At 34.0% G+C, this 23,462-nt stretch overlaps 1 protein-coding gene across 8 annotated transcripts in view; it reads left to right on the top strand.

Annotated features, from left to right (window-relative positions):
* CPEB2 (cytoplasmic polyadenylation element binding protein 2) overlaps positions 1-23,462 on the top strand; it is a 56,507-nt gene that overhangs the window by 29,485 nt on the left and 3,560 nt on the right. For 4 of the 8 annotated variants that reach the window (XM_058300880.2, XM_012518660.4, XM_058300890.2 and 1 more), the window contains 7 exons: positions 5,663-5,686; positions 13,603-13,773; positions 15,054-15,143; positions 18,890-19,008; positions 19,295-19,409; positions 21,549-21,730; positions 22,982-23,462. The exon at positions 22,982-23,462 is cut by the window's right edge and continues 3,560 nt beyond it. In XM_058300880.2, coding sequence (XP_058156863.1) covers positions 5,663-5,686; positions 13,603-13,773; positions 15,054-15,143; positions 18,890-19,008; positions 19,295-19,409; positions 21,549-21,730; positions 22,982-23,209 — 929 coding nt within the window. In that variant the 3' untranslated portion in view covers positions 23,210-23,462. The remainder of the gene's footprint in view (positions 1-5,662; positions 5,687-13,602; positions 13,774-15,053; positions 15,144-18,889; positions 19,009-19,294; positions 19,410-21,548; positions 21,731-22,981) is intronic. The other 4 variants (XM_058300897.2, XM_058300893.2, XM_058300858.2 and 1 more) reach the window with 1 other exon arrangement.

Below are 23,462 nucleotides of genomic sequence, written 5' to 3'. Positions count from 1 at the left end.
ATTGACTGATGGAGACTGAACTGTTCAATAAATCCAGTGTTAAAATCATTCAATCAGTCAATCAATCCATTGTTGTAAAAGATTCCTGATTTAACAGTCAGAAGCAGTTTAGGCAAGTTACATTGTACAGGAATGTATAGATTGTTCAGAAATCAAAGAATAAAGTGCTGTCTGCAGTTACAGTGACAGCTTTGACTGTTTATATTTCTAGGTGTATAAATCTTACATCCTTTACTGCCACTAGTTAAAAATATACATATTGTCACCTCTGTTTTCCATAGTAGTGAAGAGCAATAAAAGATGATATGTTAAAAGTATTTGTTTGGATTTTGATAGAATTGTACTCCCCCCACCCCTCTCCCAAGGAAGATAGCTTACGTTCTTATTTTTTGTGCATATTGTTTTTCAAAAAGGGAAGGAATATAGAGCAGAAGTATGGAGAGAAGCATTAGCAAGCTACTTTGAAATTTAAATTAGCCTTGATTACCCACATAGAGCCCTGTATGTAATCAGTTGCTGTACTTTTGGGGAGGAAAGAAGTTATGTGTATCTTTTGAGTAAGTTTACTCAGTAATGAAACTGTGTTTCTGAAGGCAGAAGGCCTAAATACACTATATTATCATGAAATTAGTCAACTTGGATATGCTATCAGGTCTTTTCTCTGCTAACAGAAGCGAATTAGATAACAGATTTATTTTGGATCTTGAAAATAATTATGATTTGGGGGACATATTTCTCTGCTTGGTTTTGGCTTTTTAGTTTAGGAAATAAGAATAACTTTAGTTTTACATCAAGAGAAGTTTAACCTTAATATATTTCCAGCTGATTTCGTATGCTTTATTCACCCCTTCCTTCAGCTGTAAGAATTCAAGTACAGTGATTCAGCTACTACAGCTGTACAATAATACAGTAAATACGTAAGAGCACAGAGTCCCTAAAGAGAATATTAGAATCATTCTATTTCTTTTTTGTAGCTGTGAATTAGAACCTAAATAAAATTCTTGAGAACCCAGAGCCAAATTGTAAAATCACTTATTAGCAGGGGCCTTCAGGCTTTTCTCAGAGCCTTCTTATCTTTAAAAAAACCAACAAACAAAAACTGCAGTTGTAGGTGTGTCTATGTGTGACTGTATGATATATATTAAACCGCTAATTTCTCTCTTTTTTTTTTAATAAATAAGGTGTACTTTTTAATAATGATTTTAAAAATATTTTACCTGAAATTTAATATTAAAAATACAATTTTTGAAAATGAAATTGATCACTCTTTGTTTTTCTAAATCATATTTTAAATGAGTTTGGGGGAGAGATATTTTGTTTAAAGAAGTATCTTTTTTAAACATACAGTGAGTAGTCACTTAATGATTTTCTTTTCTTACTGGGGTTTTCTGGTGAATTCTGAAACAGAATTATGGTACAGTATATCCCAGAAATTCATATAGAAGCAATGGTTTGAAAGTGAGTATACAAACAATTGTTTAATATGATGGTTGCAGATCGGTTATTTCCATAACAAGGAATAGAAAATGTTTCACATGATTTAAGTTCATTTGCAATTAGTTCTATTTTTGGTAAAGTAAAAACTTGGAATCTGAGCGTTGTCCAAATAAGTAAAATAGTTCTTTTCAGGATTCTGAAATTCCACAGGTGTGAGATAGTTGGAGAAATTTTCTAAATAATGATGTTCAAGTCTAGGAATGAGATGAAACTTAAGATGCTGTAAGCCTTTGTACATATTTTTACTATTTTAGAATTGAGAAACCTCAGCAAAGATTATAACATCTAATACTAAGAACATATATTAGTCAGGCTTCTCCACAGAAACAAAACCAAAGGATATATATGTATGTGTAAATATTATGAGATTTATTATAGAAATTGGCTCATGCAACTGTGAGCATTGGCAAATCTGAATTAAGGGTGGGCTGCGAGGTGGGAACTCCAACAAAGATTTCCGTGAATTCCCTGGGAGAGACTGGCCAACTGAAGTAGAAATAGACGTTCTTCTTTCTGACTGCTGAAATCTTCACTTCTCCCTTTTAGGCCTTCAACTGTCACTGGAGGAGACTTCTCTCATTGCTAAAGGCAATCTCCTTTGTTGATTGTGATCAACCATTTGATGCAATCAACTGACTCACGACTTATATAAAAAAACAAACAAACAAAAACCTGTCCTAGTAACAGTCAGGCCTGTGCTGGCTTGGCCATATAAGTGGACATCATAACCTAGCCAAGCTGACACATGAACTTCTCCATCACAACACATAACCTGGTTATGATGACATTAATTTTTCAATAGATCTAGAATTACGTGCCACATTATGACTTCATCAAAATTCACAATTTGATCATAAACTTGATGAGAATAACTTATTATTTTATAAATCTTTGACCTCTACATACATCAATGAAACTTCCTGAAGCAAACTAAATACTGGAGGAGTTTATTATGCTTAGGCAATTGTAGGGATAAGGAGAAAGCCCAACTCCTGAGACTTTTGTGCTTTGAAGTGTATCGGGGCCTCTTGACTTTTACAACTTCAGGGGATTCACATATTTTAGCTCTATTTTATAGCCCATTTCTTGATGGGTCTATAAAAATTCCCTTTCTCAGTTTAATTTTCCATAGCTGACTTCCCATCTCTTTGAGACCCTGTTTTTTTTTAAATGGGATTACAATATATTAATTTAATGGTTGATTTATTACATTTTCCCCCTTAGTAAAATTAGAATACATTATTTAAAAGAAGCTTTAGATTATATAAATGTTAATAAAAAACATAGGGGATTCCCATATACCCTACCCACTCCCCCTCCGCTGCTTTCCCACATTAACAGCATCCTTCATTAGTGTGGTACATTTGTTATAATTGACAAACACATATTGAAGCATTGCTACTAACCATGGACTATGGTTTACATTATAGTTTACACTTTGCCCTGCACAATTTTAGGTTTTGACAAAATGTATAATGGCCTGTATCCATCATTGCAATATCAGGCAGGACCATTCCAAAGTCCACAAAATGCCCCCATTTTACACCCATTCTTCCCTCTCCCTCTCCTTGGACCCTCTGGTGGCCACTGCCTTTGTATCAGTGATACAAGTTCTTCCATTGATAGAATAATAATGTCTACTTTAGTCCATTATTTTATTTCCTTATTAGTTTTGTTTGTTTTTTGGCTTTGATTTTGAAGAGGTTTTGGATTGTGAGGATCTCTGGTGCGAGGTGTCAGTGATAGGGACTGTGTGGGGTGGGGTGCACCTGAGGTATGCCTCTATGGCATCTGAATATGTTCAAGTGGTCAAGGGGCATTGTTTCGGTGGTTGAAGACCCAACAGTAACCTAAAGGATATTGAATTACCAATCTGGAAAGTCCTGCTACATTCTCTAACAGAGTAGCAATAATCCTCTGAGTACATGGGCAGTGCCTAATGAAGGAAGACAGACCATTATGTCAGGCCCTTGATATTGATAGTTGTACTTATGAGCCTTTCCTTGTAAAATTGAAACTTAGCCTAGTATTATGTATTTTCCTAAGAGTTAACCTCCTGAAGCCTCCTTGTTGCTCAAATGTGGCCTTTCTCTAAGCCAAGCTCAGCATATAAATGCACTAACTCCCCCCACCCCCCAGCTTGGGACATTACGTCCAGGGATGAACCTCCTTGGCACCAAGGGATTATTATCAAGCACTGACTAGAGATGCATCTGGAAGAAGACCTTGACCAAAAGGGAGAAATATTAAATACAAATGAGTTTTTATGGCTAAGAGACTTTAGTGTGAGTCAGGAGGCCATTCCAGAGTTTACACTTGTGCACGTGTTGGGAGGCTCTCATTGACTGCCACAGTAAACAGTGCCTCAAGCTGGGGGGCTCCTGAGGGCTCTAGAGCCATCTAGATACTATACACAGAGCAGATAATCTCAGGAATTAGGCATCCTGTCAGTGCTCTTACCTTGGAATATATGTTCCCCAATATAACAGTGTTAAACTCATTTATAATTCCCTATAAATGGCTCCTCTGCCCCTTTTATTGAGCCTATATAATTAGCACTGTACTCATTAAATATATGTCCCAGAGACATATATTAAATCTTTGGTCTGTTCATATGCCAGCTTAGCCCTGAGTCTCAGCAGAGTTGCAATACCCACTCTCCAGTTCATTGGACTCACCCAGGATAACTAGCAAAAGAAAAATGATGGCCAAAACCCATCCCCAAAACAGAATATCTGCAACTACAAGCAGGACAGTTCCATCTGTCTACCTCATGGGATCTAAATCCCCTCTCAATCAGAAACAGAGTGGGCATCACCATCTCAAAATCCTCTAGACTGAAGAATGAACAAACATAAGGGGTGGAATACAACTATGAGACCCTGTTTTTAAAAAGTCTTGCCAGTCTTAGAATACCCAAACATCAAAATTATAAATGCTACCTCTACCTCCATTTTCACCCTAAACTAATATAGGTCAAGCCTTAGTATAAAATGAAAAATGTATTTTCTAAGACTTCCATAAAAGAATGTATTTAAAGGTATGAAACATTTCCTTTCAATCTTTTATGTTTTAAACTTTTGGGTAGACTAAATTTCTCACAGCTTTTTTAATACATGTTTTTATTTGAGATTTATTCAATATTGATTTCTTTTCCAAGCCTAAAAAAATGCACTAACTGTATTAAAATCTTAGTTTTATAGGGTTTTTGTTGTTCTTGTTGCTTATTACCTTCATATGTTAATTCCAGACTAAAAATATTTTGTACCCAGATTGAGGGGGGAAGAGTTATTTGAAAACAACTTGTGGATTTTATCAATCTGGTAGTTTTTATGAAAAAGGAATTTCCATAGTTTTTCTCCTTAAGGAATTATGTAAATTGCTAGTAACATAGAATACTTTTCTACTCTATATTTTTGCAGTATTTATATATGTATTATCTTATAATGATATGAATAGTAATTTTGATCTGGATCCCTCTTATTCTAGAGGTAGGCAGTAGATATTGTTCTAAACTATATAAAAGGCTGGAAAATATTATTAACTATAATATCTCATTAATCAATTCTTGAGCTAAGCAAGTTTGAACATGGATTGATTTTTTTTTTTTTTACCATCCCATCTAAACTGTATAGGTTTCAGAGTTACCTGTTTAATGTTGTTATATCTTCTTAGTTTTCCAGTACTTCTTCCATGCAAATACTTAATATATATGAATGGGCGCTGAATAGCTATTTTTTTTCACTATTTATGCCATATAACTCTTCATAATAAATAGAAAAATAAGAATTTAATTTACATTGTTTCCGTTCTTTGGGAAAATCATTTGAGATGCTATTTAACTGTAAAGTGTTGCGGGATATTCCTGTTATGATGACAGGAAAAAAATTTCGGTTTGTAATTAACACATTTGAATAAGAAAAAATGATATATTTCCTCTTACTCTCACAAAGTTTTAAAATATGGTTCAGATAAAATGTAAAACAATAGTGCTTTGTAAATGGCAAAACATTATGCAGATATTATATGGTGACATTATTGTCATAGCTCTTAAAGTAGTGCTAATTTCCAGATGCCCACATAGCTTTTCATATCACAAATATTTGTATATGTGGGCTTATTTTTAGTTCTGACATTTTACATTTTGTCCTTTGTTTACATGCAGCAAGGAGTTATGGGCGAAGACGAGGTAATTCACTTCTGTTTGTTATGGTGTAACTGTTTCTATTTGGGTTTTACTGATCAATGTTGTAATTAATTTATTTCAGATTTTTGTACACAGTCTGAAAATTCACAGATTTGTGTTTTGATTTGAGCATTTACCTGTTGTCAGTGTTTTGAATCCTAAATCTTTTAACCTTTTAAAGCTACATTTTAATACTAATCATGATAATTTAATAAATTGTCCCTCTTACACTGCTCAGATTTTAACTCTTTTAAAAGTTATTTCTGTGTCTCTATAGTTTTTTTAAGAATTGTGTTTAGTAAACATTACTGAAGGTAACATGCAATGAGATGTGCTGTCTAAATCTGTAACTGTGATTATTTGTCTTATCTAGGGTAGATAATTTTACAACTCTAAATTATTTTATATTCGACCAATTAAAAATAACAAACACCAAATAGATTACTGTTAACACTGATTTTATAGAATCAATGCTAATATATCTGTCTTTTAAGAATTGAATCCTTCTCTCTCTCATATATGTGCCACGTGCCCTCTCAAACATACACACATTCTTTCAGTCTCCTCACAGCATTCTTCTCCTCAGGGCTATTGTTTAGTATCTTAAGGAGAAAGCTAGGACTGTGAGATGCAGAACTACTATTAGACTCCCTAAGAAAGCAGGAAATGTCAGTTTCCTGTGACTTAAAATTTGCCTCTCCCTTTTCCATGTGCAGAAATTGAGAGGGAGAAAAGAACTAAATGGGGTGAAAGGAAGGAAAAGTAATTTTATACTATTAGATTATGTATGTGTGCCAATGCTTCAGTTTCTTTTCATGTAGTCATGATTATGTGTACTTTGAAATCAAACGAGCAAAACCAATTGCCACCACTGACAACAGAAACTAGTATTTTATATTCTTGAGTGGTGTTTACAGTTTTGAATTTCAGATCGTCTGGACTTCATTTTTGGAATCTGTTTCATCAAATGCTTGACTGATTCTTTTGGTTCTTTAGTTTTCTAACTGAAAAATTAAAGGAGACAGAAAGTCAAGTTTCAGTAAACTAATGCTGAATAATTTTTTTAAACTGTTATTAGGAATGTGGGAAGGAAGGAGGAAAGTTTAGAATTTTAGTACCTATTTTCACATCTTATTTTGCTATGCTTATTTTGCTGTGCTTATTACCTTATTTTACTGTGCTATTTTAATATGGAGTCACAGTTTTTCTTAAAAAGAACATCACTTACCAATCTGTGATTTTCAGGTATTTCTGAAAGTAGAACAGTTTAAGACTCTTTCTATTTAAATTCTCTTCCTCTTTTAACTATAGTGACTTATTTTACAGCCTGATTTGGCATAATGCAATATATATATCACTGATCTAGGAAGCCCTTAGCAACAAGATCAGATCATGTTGTTGATCTTCTTTTATCTGTTCAGTAATTGTAGACTGTGATTATAATAAGAAAAAACAAAAATGTCCTTTCCTGTTTTTTATGAAGAAATCTGCTACCACTCCTATTCTCTGGGGCCATAACATTTTGTGTACCTCAGAGCTTCCTAGGAGTCAGCACTAGGAAAGAGGAGTCTCACCTAGTTTTCAGGTTTCTGCTAAAAGTCTCCTTTAAGACAGAACTGACGGCTGTCATACTTGTTTGGCTTTGTGTAGAGGTGGGGGAGATGATAACACCTGACTTCTGAAATGATATAGCCTTAGTACTTTTAGTCAGTTCTCTGTGGATGTTAAGAATCTGCTTTTGAAATTTTGATTGTGATGGTCAGATGAAAGGTATATCAATTAGAAATGAATATTAAGAGATTTTTGTTTGAATTTTAAAGTACTTTGACTTGATAAATAATAAAGCATTAAAAAAAAAAGAACAAACATACTGAAGGAATGACGCAGAAAAGGGTTAGAAATAGCCTGTGTTCCTATTTTCTACTCCTTTTTTCCTTATTCTCTATTAGATAATAGTCTCAGACTGATAACCTTTTAATCACGAAGGATCCCTTTGTATAGGCTTTGTGTTTTGAGAGATTTAGTGTATAAAAGAAACTGCATATATTCTTTTATTTAGTCATTTTTCTTTTTAAAAAATGCCCATATTTATCATTCCTTCTATCCATGTGGGATATGTGTTAAAACACTGAGTTGATATAATTCTTGCCAAAAATAAGACGTCTCTTTACCTTTACTGGTGCAGTGGTGGATAAGCAAAATTATTTTAAGAAGGCATTTGATCTTGTAGTCCAGTTTTGGAAGAACAGTTTTTCCTTCTATCTTGCCTCCTTTGACTCACCATTCAGCCCACGCATAGTTAACTGTTGTCATTTTAAAGGCTTCCCACTTTATTACAGAGTCAAACCAAATTAAAACAAAAATGACCTTTTATTTTAATTTCCTTAGTAATGTCAACAAGAAATGTATATCATGCTGGCTCTAGATTTTAATTTATGAAATTTATGTTAGAATAATAAAAATTTATACTCAAAGTATCATTAAGAAAAAGCAACTATTCTTTTTCTGTGTTTAGGTAGGAACCTACTGCTACTCCTATATAACTCTATGTGAGGAAAACGCATATGGAAATCTGACTTTAAACATCCCCTTTAATATCATCACTGGCAAATGCTTTTGCTGATGAAATCTAGGCTTAGGAGTTAGTACGTGCTCAGGCTGAAATGGTATCTTTCATCGTTGATAAATATCATTTCTGAGAACTGTTGGAGAATGGGTAGGATCTCTGAAGCAGGAAGAAAAAATAATACTGTCATAATTTAAGACAGGGGTCAGCAAACTATGGCCCACCAGCCAACTCTCCTGTCCTTGTAAACAAAGTTTTATAACACAGTGTAGCAGTTTGATATTATTGATGAATTCCAAAAAGAAATATTGGATTATATTTGTAATCTGGTCTGTACTTGGGCATGATTGAGTTATGATTAGGGCGTTGAGTCCCCACTCCTTGGTGGGCGGGGAGTCACAGATAAAAGGCATGGCAAAGGACAGTGTTGAGGGTTTCTGATTTTGGAGTTGGTGCTGAAGTCTTAAGCTGGAGCCCTGGAAATTAAGCTCACAGAGGAAAGAGAAGTCAGCCCCAGGAAGAAAGGAACCTTGAACGCAGAAAAAAGCAAGCCCCAGGAATACAGGAACTCAGGAAGCCTGAACCCTCACAGACGTCAGCAGCCATTCTTGGTCCAAATAGTCTTTGGTGAGGGAAGTAACTTATGCTTTATGGCCTGGTGTCTGTAAGCTCCTACCCCAAATAAATACCCATTATAAAGACCAACCAATTTCTGGTATTTTGCATTAGCACCCTTCTGCTGACTAATACACACAGCCATTCCTGTTTGTTTACTTTTTTGTCTGTGGCTGATGTGCTACAATGATGGCAGAGTTGAGTAGTTGAAACAGAGACTCAAAGCCTAATATATTTTCTCTCTGACGCCTTACACGAATAGTTTGCTGACCTTTCCTTGAAGAGACTGACTCTAACTGCTCTACAGCTATGTCCCTACCAATTTTTAAAGGAAACAGAATTTTAGTGAACTTAATTCTAAGGCAGATATATTACATCTAGAAATTAAATTAATTTACAAAGATAAAGAGTTTTGACTATAACTGATTTTTTTAAATTAAATATCTTATTCTTCATGAGAAAGGGACAGATATTGGGGCAAAATATTTGTAAGTGATAGGTATACCATATAGTACCTTTATCAGTTCTTTGGAGAGGCTTGCCTGAGCAGTGATTCTGTATGATTTAACAGGTTCATGAGAGAAACCAAACTTACTTCTAGTTTTTGATAGTATTTTTTTTTATCTTTGAATATAAATAAAAATTGTGCCATCAAGCTGAAGTATTATCTAATAGAGTAGCCACTATCATCCTTAGAAAATGGGAAGAGTATTCATAATAATCCTTAATTTATATAGTTTGTTTTCTGTGTTTTTATTTTCAGAACAACATTACATAAATAAAAGTGAAGGATAGTATGTTGACATAAGAGAACCATGCTTAGATAAGTCAAGCTATAAATTGACTATGCAAATGTTATCTTTTCCTTATCCCTCCCCAGTGTTGGTTGGTATGTTGGGAAATGCCTTTATTCTGGGTTTCCAGAATCAAGCCAAAATCTGAAAAGTAAATTACTAGTGTTAGTGTTTTAAGTTAGCTTAGCATAGTCACCAGAGTCAGAGTTGGTAATTGCCTACAACCTCTCTAACACAAGAAGGGAAGACCAGATATTGGAGGATAACAGTCAACCTCTGTCACACTAGTATAATCATAGTTTAGCCTTTAGCCCTCTTATTCAGTTTTAGAAGCTCATAAGATAGGTGACCTGGTTTTTATTAATGTATTGAATAGAACACCAGGTTTTATAGGAATATAGAAAAGTCCTATGTATTGTCTAACTCTTTATGTTAAAAGTTTTGAGATGAATTAATTTGAATCACGATTATTACAAATGAGGCTCATATTTATGGTGGTTGCACTGTTCCCATTACAAAACCTTTGCCAATTTTCTGTTTTATGAGAAGATATATTTTTAGTGTTGTTATAAGAATATAGATCCTGTTCTTTCTTCCTTTATCTTTTATCCTTTCTGTTAGAAGGCTTCTTATGACCTGTTAAATGGCTCTGGCAACATGGATGTCAGACTTTCATTGGCAGTGATTGCAGTCTTAGTTTGTTCCCTTTTTGTTATTTCATCTCTTATTTCCTGTACCTGTAATCTTTATCGTAACTACTATTTTGCCTTTAAAATTTTTACTGTGCAGAAATTGTTCAGAAGGGAAATTAATAGTTATTTCTTTTCTATCAATGAGTAGAATGTCATTGTATTGATATATAATTTGTTTTTCCAGTTTTTTTATTGATAGACATTGGTATTCTTTCCATTTGTGGCCTGTTATGAAGAAAGCTCTTATGAACATTCTTAGATACTTTTTGTTGTGGACATAAGCACTCATTTCTCTTGGATATATACCTAGGAGAATAGAATTACTGGTTTATAGAATAAGAGTATGTTGAACTTTCTTAGAAGCTGTCAAATAACTTCCCAATTTTATGCTGCAAAGAATATGAGACTGACTTTGGATTGTTGACCTTTTGATTGTAGCCATTCTAGGAGGTATATTGTTGTATCTCATTGTGATCCTAATTTGCATTTTCCTGATGGTTAAGTGATGTTGAAACACCTTTTCATATGCTTATAGGCCATTCCAGTGTATTCATTTGGAAAGTGGCAGTTCCAAGCCTTTTGCCCACTTTTTAAATGGTTTGTCTTCGTTTGTGAGTCCTATTTCCTAGTAGTCTGTTTTGTCTTTTCATTTTATTAATATATTTTCTTGAACAGCAAACATTTGTAATTCTGATGAAAGTTCAGTTTTCTTTCAGTATTAGTTCCTTTTGATCTTGAGAAAGTATTGCCTATTCCAAGGTCATGGAGAAATTCTAGAAGCTTTATTGTTTTAGCTTTCAGATTTATCTATGATCCTTTTTTAATTAATTCTGGTGTATGGTGTGAGGCAGACATCAAGGTTCTTTTTCTTTTTTAATCTATGTTAATGAGAGATATTAGAATGTAGTTTTCTTTTCTTACAGTGTTCCTGTAAGATTTTGGAATCATGGTTTTTGATAGTGGTTCTCCTTTTATAGTCATATGGAGAAGTCATATGACATGGAGTTATGGAGAAGGATAATTGGCAAGGTAAAAAGTAATATTTTAGTTGGTGATAGATATATCTCAGTTAACTTCTCTTAAATTAGTATTTAACACCATAGCTTTTATGGCTTCTAGAGAGAAAGTGGTCATTATTTCTCAGCTGTGAAGATGGCTCTTAGTGTGGCTAGTGTGTGAAATTTTGTTACCCTTTCCATTATCGTTTGTTCAACTGAACTTCATTAATAGATTAACTTTCTAGTGATTTTTGATTGTCATTACATCAACCATATTAACCCTAGTTATTCTAGTAAGTATAATATTATAGTTAGTAATATAGTTATTATAGTGACAATGTAAATACAACTATAATATTATAGTTAACATTTGTCATTTTTGGGTCACTCTCTTTCTGGTTTTGCATAAGTGATTTTTTTTGTTATGGTATTCACAATTTCCATTTGGACCTTAAATATATATGATCTATATTTTTTCTGAATATAGAGCTTATTAGAATTTATTTTATTTATGGGACATTTTAAAATTGAAATACTTTCCAAAGTCTTGGCATATATCTGAAATAATTGTAGAGTTTGAATTGGTCATTTTTTCCTCAAAAGCTAGTTATTATGCTTTTTAAAATTTTATTCCTTTCAAAATAATAAATTATTTACCTAAAATTTGTTGTCTTTATTTTCTAACCTTAAAAAGTTGAACCAGTTATTCACAACTGTGTCTTTTTAATGGATCTTGATGTGATTCATTTTATAAGTAAAATAAAATAGTTTCTTTTTTTTTTTTTCAGGAGGTACCGGGGAATGAACCCAGGAACCTCATATATAGGAAGCAGGTGCTCAACCACTGAGCTACATCTGCTCCCCAAAATAGTTTCATTTTGAAGATTTTGAAGAGCTTTCTTTCCATTGATCACAAACTATATTTGGTTTTCATTGGTCCCTATTTCTGATACCAAAGGTGCTTAGAAAGAAAGATTAATATTTACAAAGTTATTCAGTGAACACAAGTATCTTTTAGAACATATTCTTTAAATTGAGTTCAAATTTGTAGACTAAGTCCTGTTCCTTTACTAAATATGGTCTTACTCCCTGTTTTTGAGTCTAATGAACTTCAAATCTTTTTCCCACCATCTTGCTAGTTACCTTACTGTCACCAGCCTGTGGCTCCCCTCATCCCCCCACCAAACCTCAGTTCTGTGCAAGACACCACATTTTGGATTGCTTTTGTTTATGTCACTTGCATCATTATATGTCATGTTTTTCAAGAGTTTAACATTAGTGATATTTTGTGGTGAATATTTATTGTCTTATAGTAGGGCACATTGCTGGAGATCATGTGTACTGTCTCCTCATCCACTCAAATTCCTTCATCCAGTCCTGAAAGAAACACAACCTGTCTACATTTTTATAATGTCCACTTTCTCTAATACCCTCAGTAAGCATCACTGCCTTTCCCTTCTTTCCATAAATACTGTCTAGTTTCACTTTAGGGTTTAAGAAGTTACCCTTTTATTACAGACTGTTTTCTTCCCCCAAAATATTTGCTCTAAAATACTTTGAAACTTTCTTACGGATATGTACTATAGTTACATGTATAGCTCTTATCTTTTCTAAACAGATTTCTTGTGAACAGGGCACTTTATTTTATTAGTCATTTTTTTTTTTGATCCCAACAGAGTCTAGAGTCAAGGTAACTGCACAGTATTTTACAGAATGTGCCCTCTACAAGATGCACTCTTGAAAGGTGCTTGAATGAGGACTAAAGTCCTGGAGAGGGTTTCCTTTTTCTATTTTGCATTTACTCAGAAGCTTTGTCTTCTCTTTCATATAATTAGCACACATGTAATATATTAATTCAAGACCTTAAATGCAAGTATTACTTGTTGCCTTTGTCCTTAGTTACTGTAGTGTGCAAGTGGTTTTTATTGTGTCCTCTTATGTGTTTAATCTATCTCCTTTCTGCCACCCATTTGGTTTCTCCTCTTCCAAATCCAATCTAACTCTTCCCCATATATCATGTTCCTGCTTCTGTCCATAAAAAATTGAAGTGATATAGAGTTTCATTTGCAGTATAATTGTTGTTGTATAATTTTATTTCTAAATCATTCTTGTGACTGAATACAGATCATTAAAATCTTACTGTTTGAACTCTCCTTACTTTTTATTATGCTTTTGTCATCTTCATTTTTTTAAGCCTCTGAATTTGTCTTTGGTACAACCTGAGACTCAGATTATATTTGTTCTTATATTTTAGGTCGTTCTTCCCTCTTTCCAATAGATGATGGCTTACTGGATGATGGTCATAGTGATCAAGTCGGTGTTTTAAATTCACCCACATGTTACTCAGCTCATCAAAATGGAGAGCGAATAGAACGCTTCTCTCGAAAAGTTTTTGTTGGTGGACTTCCTCCAGATATTGATGAAGGTAAGGTGATGATTTGGGGCTTTAAAAAAAACCCTTAAATATAACATGAATCGTGGACAGGTATATGGAGTTTTTACCTTTATAAGTTTTAAGTGGTAGATTAGATATCTGTTTCTGTTGGTATATTTTGGTCCACTGTTGAAATATGGAGGTAACTGAACAAATGACTTTTTAAAAGTTTTTATTCTTTATATCTTATAATGCATGTTGTTACTGTGAGCATATTTTGTAAATTAGGTTTTCATACCCTAGTTCATATCCCATTTATTTTTTTCTACATGGAACATATTTAGATAAATAATACTTAAAGCTTTTTGTATGACTGTAACACACAAACACACATACAGAAAATGAAACAAATGGAACCCAGCCATGAAATTACATCTGCAATGCATGAAAATCAAAAGGTTAATTTCCTTAACAGTAAATGCATTCTTGGACATGGGTGAGGGAAAAACCATATAACCCAAAAGATAAATGGAATCAGAACATAAACATGAAAACCAAGTTATATAAAAGGGTACTAAACATATATGAAGATGATAATATGCAATATTAAAAAAGAATAATCCAAGAAGAAGATTAAAAATAATCAAACTATAATGTTTGTGAGGCTGTGGGAAATCCATCAACCTCATTCACAACTAGTAGGAGAGAAGATATTGTAAGTTTGTGAAAATTTTTTCGGCTATGAATTAAAAATCCACAGAATTTTCTTAAGTATTAATCAGTATAAGGTTTTGATGTAATAATGGGATTTGACCTGTATGTTTCAGTGAAATTACCTAGCATGTATATTTTATGTCCTAGTATATTTTCTGAGCACTGTAGATTTTCAGGTCTTGTTTTCAACTGACCTTTTTTTCCTTCAAAAGCGTAATTTTACTTGTGAAACAGTAATGGGTCTCTTTATTTGACTTGATATAATGTTGACATGTTTTTTTCAAGCTAATGATATTTATGGTTTTGTATACTATAAATCCGTTAGTATACATTTGGTATTATATAAAATTTTGAAATTCACATTGAACTGATAATTTTGGTCAATATTTTGCTTGAAACCAAACTTATTTTGAATAAAATAATTGTTATGTTTTCTATATTATTGTAATAAGTATATTAGATATACTCCCAGTATTTGCATTCTAGTGTATCTTAGGCTATTTGGTACTTTTAAAAATATTATATCTTCAGATAACTTAAAATAGGGAATTTCTTAGAGTGAATCATTAAAACTAGTTAAAACTAATTCCTAATGTATATTATTGTACTTTCTTAAGATGAAATAACTGCCAGCTTCAGAAGATTCGGTCCTTTGGTAGTAGACTGGCCTCATAAAGCAGAAAGCAAGTCATATTTTCCACCAAAAGGTAAGGAATTTTATTGTTAATATTTGCTAGCAATCAGTTGTGTGAAAATGAAAGAGACCATATAAATTGTTTACTTTGTTTTCTTTTAGATCTGAATATGAGCACATCTTTATATGAAAGCTAATGAAATGATTTATAGAGACTGGTAACATATTATATGAGGCAGAATGATCCTGAAAACCATTCCAGTTTTCCTCTAAACTTGTCAGGAACCAAAGATACTTGGTATACTTTCTGTAAAATCATTTAGCAGTGATTTCAAGGACTCAAATCAACAAATGCTTGAGCGTTTTCTCTGACTAAAGCATCATTCTATGTAATTTGGACACACAGACATATAAAAAAGTTTCTACTCAATGAAATTAAGATCTAAATGAAGTAATAATAAAAATATAAACCTATGAATAGTTTAAATATTGAAAGATATACACAAGTATTCAAGATTAACAGTAGAAAACAGCAGAGCAGTAAATACTCTTGAGGAATAAAATAGTTTAGCTAAGGCAAAAATGACTGGCCAATATTCTTTTTAAACCCCTAATTACATAAAGAAACAAAATGTGAGGAAGATACTTAATTGTGTTAGTCACTTATTGCTAAGATAATAGTGTGGTTAGTTCATCTAGTATTTTTAAGAGAAGTGGATTAATGCAGTGATATTTAAGAGAAGTGGATTAATGCAGTGATATTTTCAACACATTTTGAGAAGGAAATCTGCATCCTAGGCCTCTGTGAGAATCTGGCTAAGGCTGTAGAGCTCCCTCTGTATGCCCTAAATTTTGTGCAGTATTTTGGAGTTTACTTGAAAGTCCTGAACACTTTAGTTTAAGAGAGAAAATTAATTCCATCTGGATATGGATATTCATTTGTTAACTTGAGAGTTTTAAGCATTAAAATTCACAGTCTTACTCTCTTGTCCTTCTATATTTTAAGTGTTCAGTAAAAAAAAAAATCCCTGTTAATTTCTACTGTTCCACCCAAGCTCCATTATCTCTGGCCTGACTACTTAAGTGGTCTGACTAGTCTGTCCTCATCTCTTGCGCTCTCTAGTTTTTTTCTCACAGTACAGCCAGAGCAATCTCTGAAATACTCACCTGATGGTGTTATCTGCTACTTTCCTGCTTAAAAACCTTCAGTGGCTCTCTCACTGTTAGGATACAGACAAAAGGTATCCCTGTGGTTGGCAAAACCCTGTGTGGCCTAGCACCTACCCCTCTCTAGCTACTTCTCTTACTAATACCTTTTGCTCTCTTTCAGACCTTCCCATTGACCTTGCGCTATCCTGCCTTAGGGCTTTTGCTTACAGTAGCCTCTTAGCCTGGAAGCTCTTTCCATATCTCTTTATCTAAGTATCCCCTACTTAACTTTTGTACCTTAGCTTTAAATATCAGTTCCTCACTGGAAACCTTCCAGGACCCATCTAATCAGATCAAATACTTCCTATTGTTGCCTCTCCTAGCACTGTGTTTGACTCTTTCATAGTCTCTTGCCTTATTGTGAAACATTTGTTACAATTCATGAAAGAATGTTTTTATAATTGTACTATTAACTATAGTCCATTGTTTACAGTAAGATTCACTGAGTTGTACAGCCCCATGTATCTTTTTAAAAATATTATTCCACTAACGTATGTACAAAATCTCCTTTGAGCCACACTGACATATATAATTCATTGCTATTAATTACATTCAAGATGTTATGCAACCATCATCACCATCCATTACCAAAACTTTACAATGAACCCAAACAGAAACTCTCTACAATTTAAGCATTATCTCATTTCCACCTTCCATCTCCCACTCTAACCTGTTAACCAGTATTCTAGATTCTGACTCTATGAGTTTGATTATTCTAATTATTTCATATCAGTAAGATCATACAATATTTGTCCTTTTGTGTCTGGCTTATTTTACTGAACTTAATGTCTCCAAGGTTCATCCATGCTATCATATATTTTAATATCAAAACTTCATTTCTTTATATGGCTGAATAATATTCCATTGTATTTATGTAATATCCATTCATCGGTTTAGGGATCCTTTGGTTGCTTCCATCTTTTGGTATTTGAGTAATACCACCGCCACCATGAACACTGGTGTGCAAATATCTGTTTGAGTCCCTGCTTCTCAAATCTTTTAAATAAATACCTAGAAGCGGCTATATGATAATCCTATACCTAACTTCCATGGAATCACCCATGGATTCCATGGGTGCACCATTTTACATCCTTACCAACAATGAATGAGTGTTCCTCTTTCTCCACATCCTTGTTTAATTAATTTTGTGAAACAGACATTTCTCCTAATAATCAAAAAATTAATTCAGCAATAGTACAAATACTGAATTTAAAATATTTTTAAATCAATTCAGCAAAAAATAATTAGGCAACATCAAAAAAACGAACTTAAAATATTATTATAGTTGTCTTATATCCTCTCAAGTATTACAAAATAATTATTGCTCTCAGGATCCTTAGCCTATATAAAAAATCTTAAAGAAATCTAGTCTTTTTCTACTTTATTTTTTTCAAACATTTTAAAATTGTTTCTAAAAATTATTAAAAAGATATGACATATTTTCTAATCTTGCATAATCTTATGTTTAGAAGTTTCTATTTGTGTATTTTGGTTTCATGGATTATTTATCAATTCAAGTATTTTAATTTCTTTAAAATGATGGGAGTACTTTTGTGTCACAGCACACTTTCTTGGCTTTATAGCCATGTGTTTTTTGAGTTCTAAGTAAAACATGTCACACTTCTCATTGTATAATGGAACAGACACACATGGCTTGTTTCATGGCTTCTTCGTATTTAGTCTAGATTAAAGTGCTATGCATTTATTTGGACAGTAATTTTGTCAGGAAAGGATATTTTTAGATCATTTATAATAATCAGTGGCTGGGAATAATCACATAATTGTAAACAGTGTAAATTTTGATGCCTTTTCATAATTAAATCTGTTCTGCCTGAACTATATGCATGACTTTTAATTAAAGATTATCATTTGGGTGCTGCCAAGGAAAGGAGTATTTGCTAGCAGTACAGGAATCAAAGCAAGAACTTTGATCCAAAATCCAAATGTAGTCTATAGATGATTTGAAAAATTAACCTCAAGTTCTGACCCATCCTAAAGGAACTTGTTTCATTATAGCTTACCTAAGATAGTTTTCTTAGCATCATTTGGAAGTTTTCCTGGGTACTGTGGAATTTCCCTCTATTTATGGAAATTCCTGGGTTTTCCAAGTGTTTCTAGTCCAAAAATATGCTCTAGAACTTGTGTTATCTTGAGGACATTTATAGGAAACTTCAGCTCCTAACATTCTCAACTAGTTAATTCTACCAAATTTTTTAAGAAGGCAATATTACTACTGGAAAGAGCATGGGAGACCTTAGGGCTGCCTAGATTAGAAATTAAATTCAGCCAGCTACTTGCTATGTGACTCTTTACCTCCTTTTTTTTCTTTTGTAAAATGGAAATAATGTCTCATTGTGAGACCAAATGTAATCACATAAAGCACTTAATATAATACATGATGGTAAATGCTTTTTATAAAGTAGTTAGTTGCTTTACTATCTGTTTTTGTGTGTATTCCATAGGATACTGTGTTCTCCTGTAGAAGGTGTAATGGTTCTAGTTCATTTTGATATTTTTCTTTTTCTAAAACCTGTATTTTCTAACAATACTGAAATTTAGAGTGAAATAACTGACCTTGACATATTGCCTTATTTTTAATGGTTTTTACAGGCTATGCATTCCTCCTTTTTCAAGAAGAAAGCTCAGTTCAGGCACTAATTGACGCTTGTATTGAAGAAGATGGAAAGCTCTATCTGTGTGTTTCCAGCCCTACTATCAAGGACAAACCAGTAAGTAAATGTCATGTAACTTCACGTTACAAATACAAGTTTTCCAGAACTTTTAAAAATGATTATTAATGAATAAAGAAATATTCAAACAGCCATGTTAAGAGTTCAGTTTTTTAAACATTGAGATGATTTATAGTATCTGTATTTTTTTAAAAATAGCAATAATTTGTTTCCAAAATCCAAATTCCTAAAATTTTGAATAATACAAGTAACACTAACCTGGCAGAAAGCAGCATAAGCTATGAATATAGTAAGACTGAGTTCAGTAATGTCATTTTTTCCACAGGTTCAGATCCGTCCTTGGAATTTAAGTGATAGTGATTTTGTGATGGATGGTTCTCAACCTTTGGATCCCCGAAAAACAATATTTGTTGGAGGTGTTCCTAGGCCATTACGGGCTGGTAAGTAAAATTTTAACAAATGTAATTTATAAAACAAATCATTTAAATGTGAATGTTTTGGTTTACCAAAGGACTGCCAGTTCAAAGTATCAGAAATGTGTTGGCTTTTATAAAGGATATTAATTTGGAGTGATTGCTTACAATTCCAAGGCCGTGAAAAGTCCAACTCAAGGCAACATAAGAGGTTCTTTCTCACCCGAGTCAGCTCATGAGTTGAAGCAAGATGGTGGGCGATCTTTTTCTGCCTGGTCTCTCCTGGCTGTAAGGTTACCCAGAGCTCAGCTGAGGGCAACCAGGCATAGGGCTTATCTCTTATGGGACCTCTTATCTTGGATGCTTCACTTTCTTCCTGATTTCAGCAGCAAGCTTTTGGGTAAGTGACTCAAATCTCCCTGACACCTCAGCTACTTCAACTTCTCCTTTCTGTCACATGGCAGGATAGAAAATGGCAGAGCTTTTTTCCTCTGTGTCTATCTGTCTGAGTATCCATTTATATCAGACCCAGCAAGGGCGCAGAGACTCTACCTGTGTCATATCTTACTGACATATTCCCATCAAAAGCCCAAAAGCAATCTCATCAAGAAATCTAATCAGGGGCCCCTCTGATAAATTCAGTGCAATCAAAGGGTATCATATCCAGAGGAATAGAATAGTTTACAAACATAATTTTTCTCTTTTTGGGATTAATAAAATAATCTCTGACTGCCACGTGTGAATTACTCAGTTCTGTAAATGTTTGGCAGCACTCTTAGGTGGGAGAGTGGAAGATTCCTTATACTCCAAGAATTGCTAACTTCAGAATTCTAAAAACAAATTCTGACAGCTTTTCTTGACTTTCTTAAGTAACTGGAAGATGGATACTCATCTATCAATAATAAGAGCAGCCTCTAAAAGGAGAATCTACTTAAATAGTTCCGGCTTCTTAAGTGAAACTCTTTTAAGAATTTGGTGTGTTTATTTTATGTGAGTTGATTATAATATGTGAAGAAAAAATATGGAATTTTTTAAAAATTTTAAACGTGAGTTAAATTATAGTAGTTTAGATGAACAACTCATAAACGTTTGTTTCTCAAAAACCAGAGAACCACCGGAAGGAAGTTGAAAGGGAAGACTGTAGATTTGGTTTTGAACATGAGTTTGTGATGCCATTCAAAGCCACCAAGAGAAATCTCAATTAAATCATTGGTATCTGATATACCTTTCAAAGAGAATCACCTCTAGCTGCAATTTTGAGAACAAACTGTGGGGAAAGGTTAGAAGCATAAGACCATCACCATGATCCAGATGAGAAACAATAATAGCTCTGAATAGGATGTTTGTTTAAGTAGCGAAGAGATCAGATTCTAGATATATTTTGAAATTATACAGTTGCATGTACAGTGGGGTGGGAAGAGTGATGGTGGTCAAATATGATACCGAGAGTCTTCATTCTTCTTGATGCTCAATAACTGGGTCAGCAAAAACTTATTGAAGGAGCTGTGTTGGGGTGGAGAAAGATTAGAATTCCACTTTGAACACCATTGTGGTGTCTGTTAGAGGTCAATGTGGGCTATATAGTAGGCTGTTGCATGTATGAGTCTGTAGTGTAGGGGAGAGGTTCGGGCTGGAGATATGAATTTAGGAGCTGAAAACATAAAGCTGGTATTTAAAACTGTGGCAGAAGACAGGATGAAGTCACCAAAGCTGTGAATAGAGTAGAGGTCCAAGGACAGAAACTTACGACATGCTGACATTAAAAAGTCAGTTTGAGGAGGAATTAGCAAGGGAGATTAAGAAGGAATTATCAGTGAGGTAGCAGAAGAATTGCTGTACCAGTGTCCTTTTGTAGTGAGAGTGGACAGGATCTATGCAAGTGAAAGGGCTGGATTTAGAAAAGTGCATGAAAACAGAGTATATGGTGGTTCAGTGCTGGTAAGCGGGTAGGTACGTTAGTGGTAAATCTGTCTTATATTGGGGAGGGGGCGTGGGGGGAAAGCTTCCTTGATCCCAGTTCTTCCTTTAACAATTTTCTGTTGTTTGCCATCCTACGCTTTGTCCAATGTTTTTATACTATTTACTTTTACTCTTTAAAGTTCTTAAAAATTGTTGGTTTCTGTGTTCCTCTTTCAAATGTGATATGAACGTCTTTTCCTTTTGAAGTGGAACTTGCTATGATAATGGACCGGCTGTATGGTGGAGTTTGTTATGCAGGAATTGATACAGATCCTGAGCTGAAATACCCAAAAGGTGCTGGGCGAGTTGCTTTCTCCAATCAGCAGAGCTATATTGCTGCCATCAGTGCTCGGTTTGTTCAACTTCAGCATGGTGATATTGATAAACGTGTAAGTTGCATCTTGTGAAATCACATCCTCTAGTCCTGTGGTTCTCAGTCTTGAAATCACCTGGAACTTTTAAAAAATCTTGGTAACTGGAATATATTCAGGAAATAAATAAGTGGTTGGGTCATTATTTCTTTCCTTGGACAAACTCTACTTTCTCTCAAATAAAGCCCACAAAACACTTGTACTTATTATTGACCTGGGAAGAAAGCCCTTTACTTTAAAACTCAGTTTTCTCTCCTCTCCTAAGGGAAGGCTGAGATCTTGGTGTGTCTGGCACTCTTTCAACCAGAGAAAGGTGATAACCTTCCATTCATAGGGTTATTATTAAGCAATAGAAGGAAGGCTATCTCAATTAATAGCAGTTAACACTAGCTTATGAAATATTTACCATGTGCAAGCACTGTCCAAAATCCTTTTACATGCATAATTTAATCCTTACAACTCTTTGAGGCAAATTCTGTTATTTTTCTCATTTTACAGATGTGAAAACTGAGGTTAAGGTGTTGAGCAGCTCAGAGCTGCCTCTAGAGTCTGAGGTCTTCTACTGAGATAGGCATTCACAGTTAAACTTGTAATTTATACCTTGTAAATTCACTGAAGTCCAGACATGCCCTTAGTACAATCATCCACAGTTCTGTTTGGTCTACGCAAGGCATTTACAAGCAGGATGCAGTTGCCACCTGCAATAGTGAAGCACTGCCAGACACAGTCACTGTTAGGGTAATGTCAGCTCACATGTGAGATTGGAATGGGGGGAAAGGGTGTGTAAACCATTTCTCTTTCAGAACAACTTAATATTCCTTCTGTTTCCACTGAAAGTCACCCCCATCTCTGAAAATCCTAACACACAGTTGCTTTAGAGATGTTACTTAAAGAAAAGGTGAGGGTGAAATAAATGTTTTACAAATTGATTAGATTTTTATAGCTTTTGAAAGCATTTTCTACCTTTGGAAAATATATTAAACACTATTCAATATACAGTTCTCTGAAGAAAACATATATCAAAATGAAATAAAATTACCAAATTAAATATCCATAATGTAATCACATGTGCAGTTATGAACATGGAACATCATACAGAAATTTGTAAATCTCTAATATATGGCAAACTGTTTCCCAGGGAAATTTCCTGCTTTCTCAACTTTTAATGCTGGTCCTTTTCTTTAGAACACTGTATAAACATTTTAAATGACTACTACATTTACTTTCTGAAGCAAAACCTAATGAAACAGTTCTTTGCTCTTTTGGTAGGTGGAGGTGAAGCCATATGTGCTAGATGACCAGATGTGTGATGAATGCCAGGGCGCACGCTGTGGTGGAAAGTTTGCTCCTTTCTTTTGTGCCAACGTCACCTGCCTGCAGTATTACTGTGAGTTTTGTTGGGCAAATATCCACTCTCGTGCAGGACGTGAGTTCCATAAGCCATTGGTAAAGGAAGGTGCTGATCGCCCACGTCAGATCCACTTTCGCTGGAACTAAGAATAGCAAATCAGCCTCTGGTTAAAGAAAGAAAGGGTGCATGTGGCTTACTGTGTTTGAAGATACTGACGTGCAGAAGAAATAAGTGCATTCTTCTGCTTTTCACCCCAGCTATCAATACATGCATCTTTATCAGCAGCCAAAACACTGCAAGCCTCTTGTTTTTCACCAAAACCCTACATCTCAGGCTTACTAATTTTTGTGATATTTTCATGTTAAAATAAAAATGTTTTTTTGTATTTCTCCAAGTTAT

Source organism: Dasypus novemcinctus, chromosome 1 (genome assembly GCF_030445035.2).
Source record: "Dasypus novemcinctus isolate mDasNov1 chromosome 1, mDasNov1.1.hap2, whole genome shotgun sequence".
NCBI lineage: Eukaryota > Metazoa > Chordata > Mammalia > Cingulata > Dasypodidae > Dasypus > Dasypus novemcinctus.
Note: the sequence above shows the minus strand (reverse complement) of the source record. Positions and strands in the feature narration are given on the sequence as shown.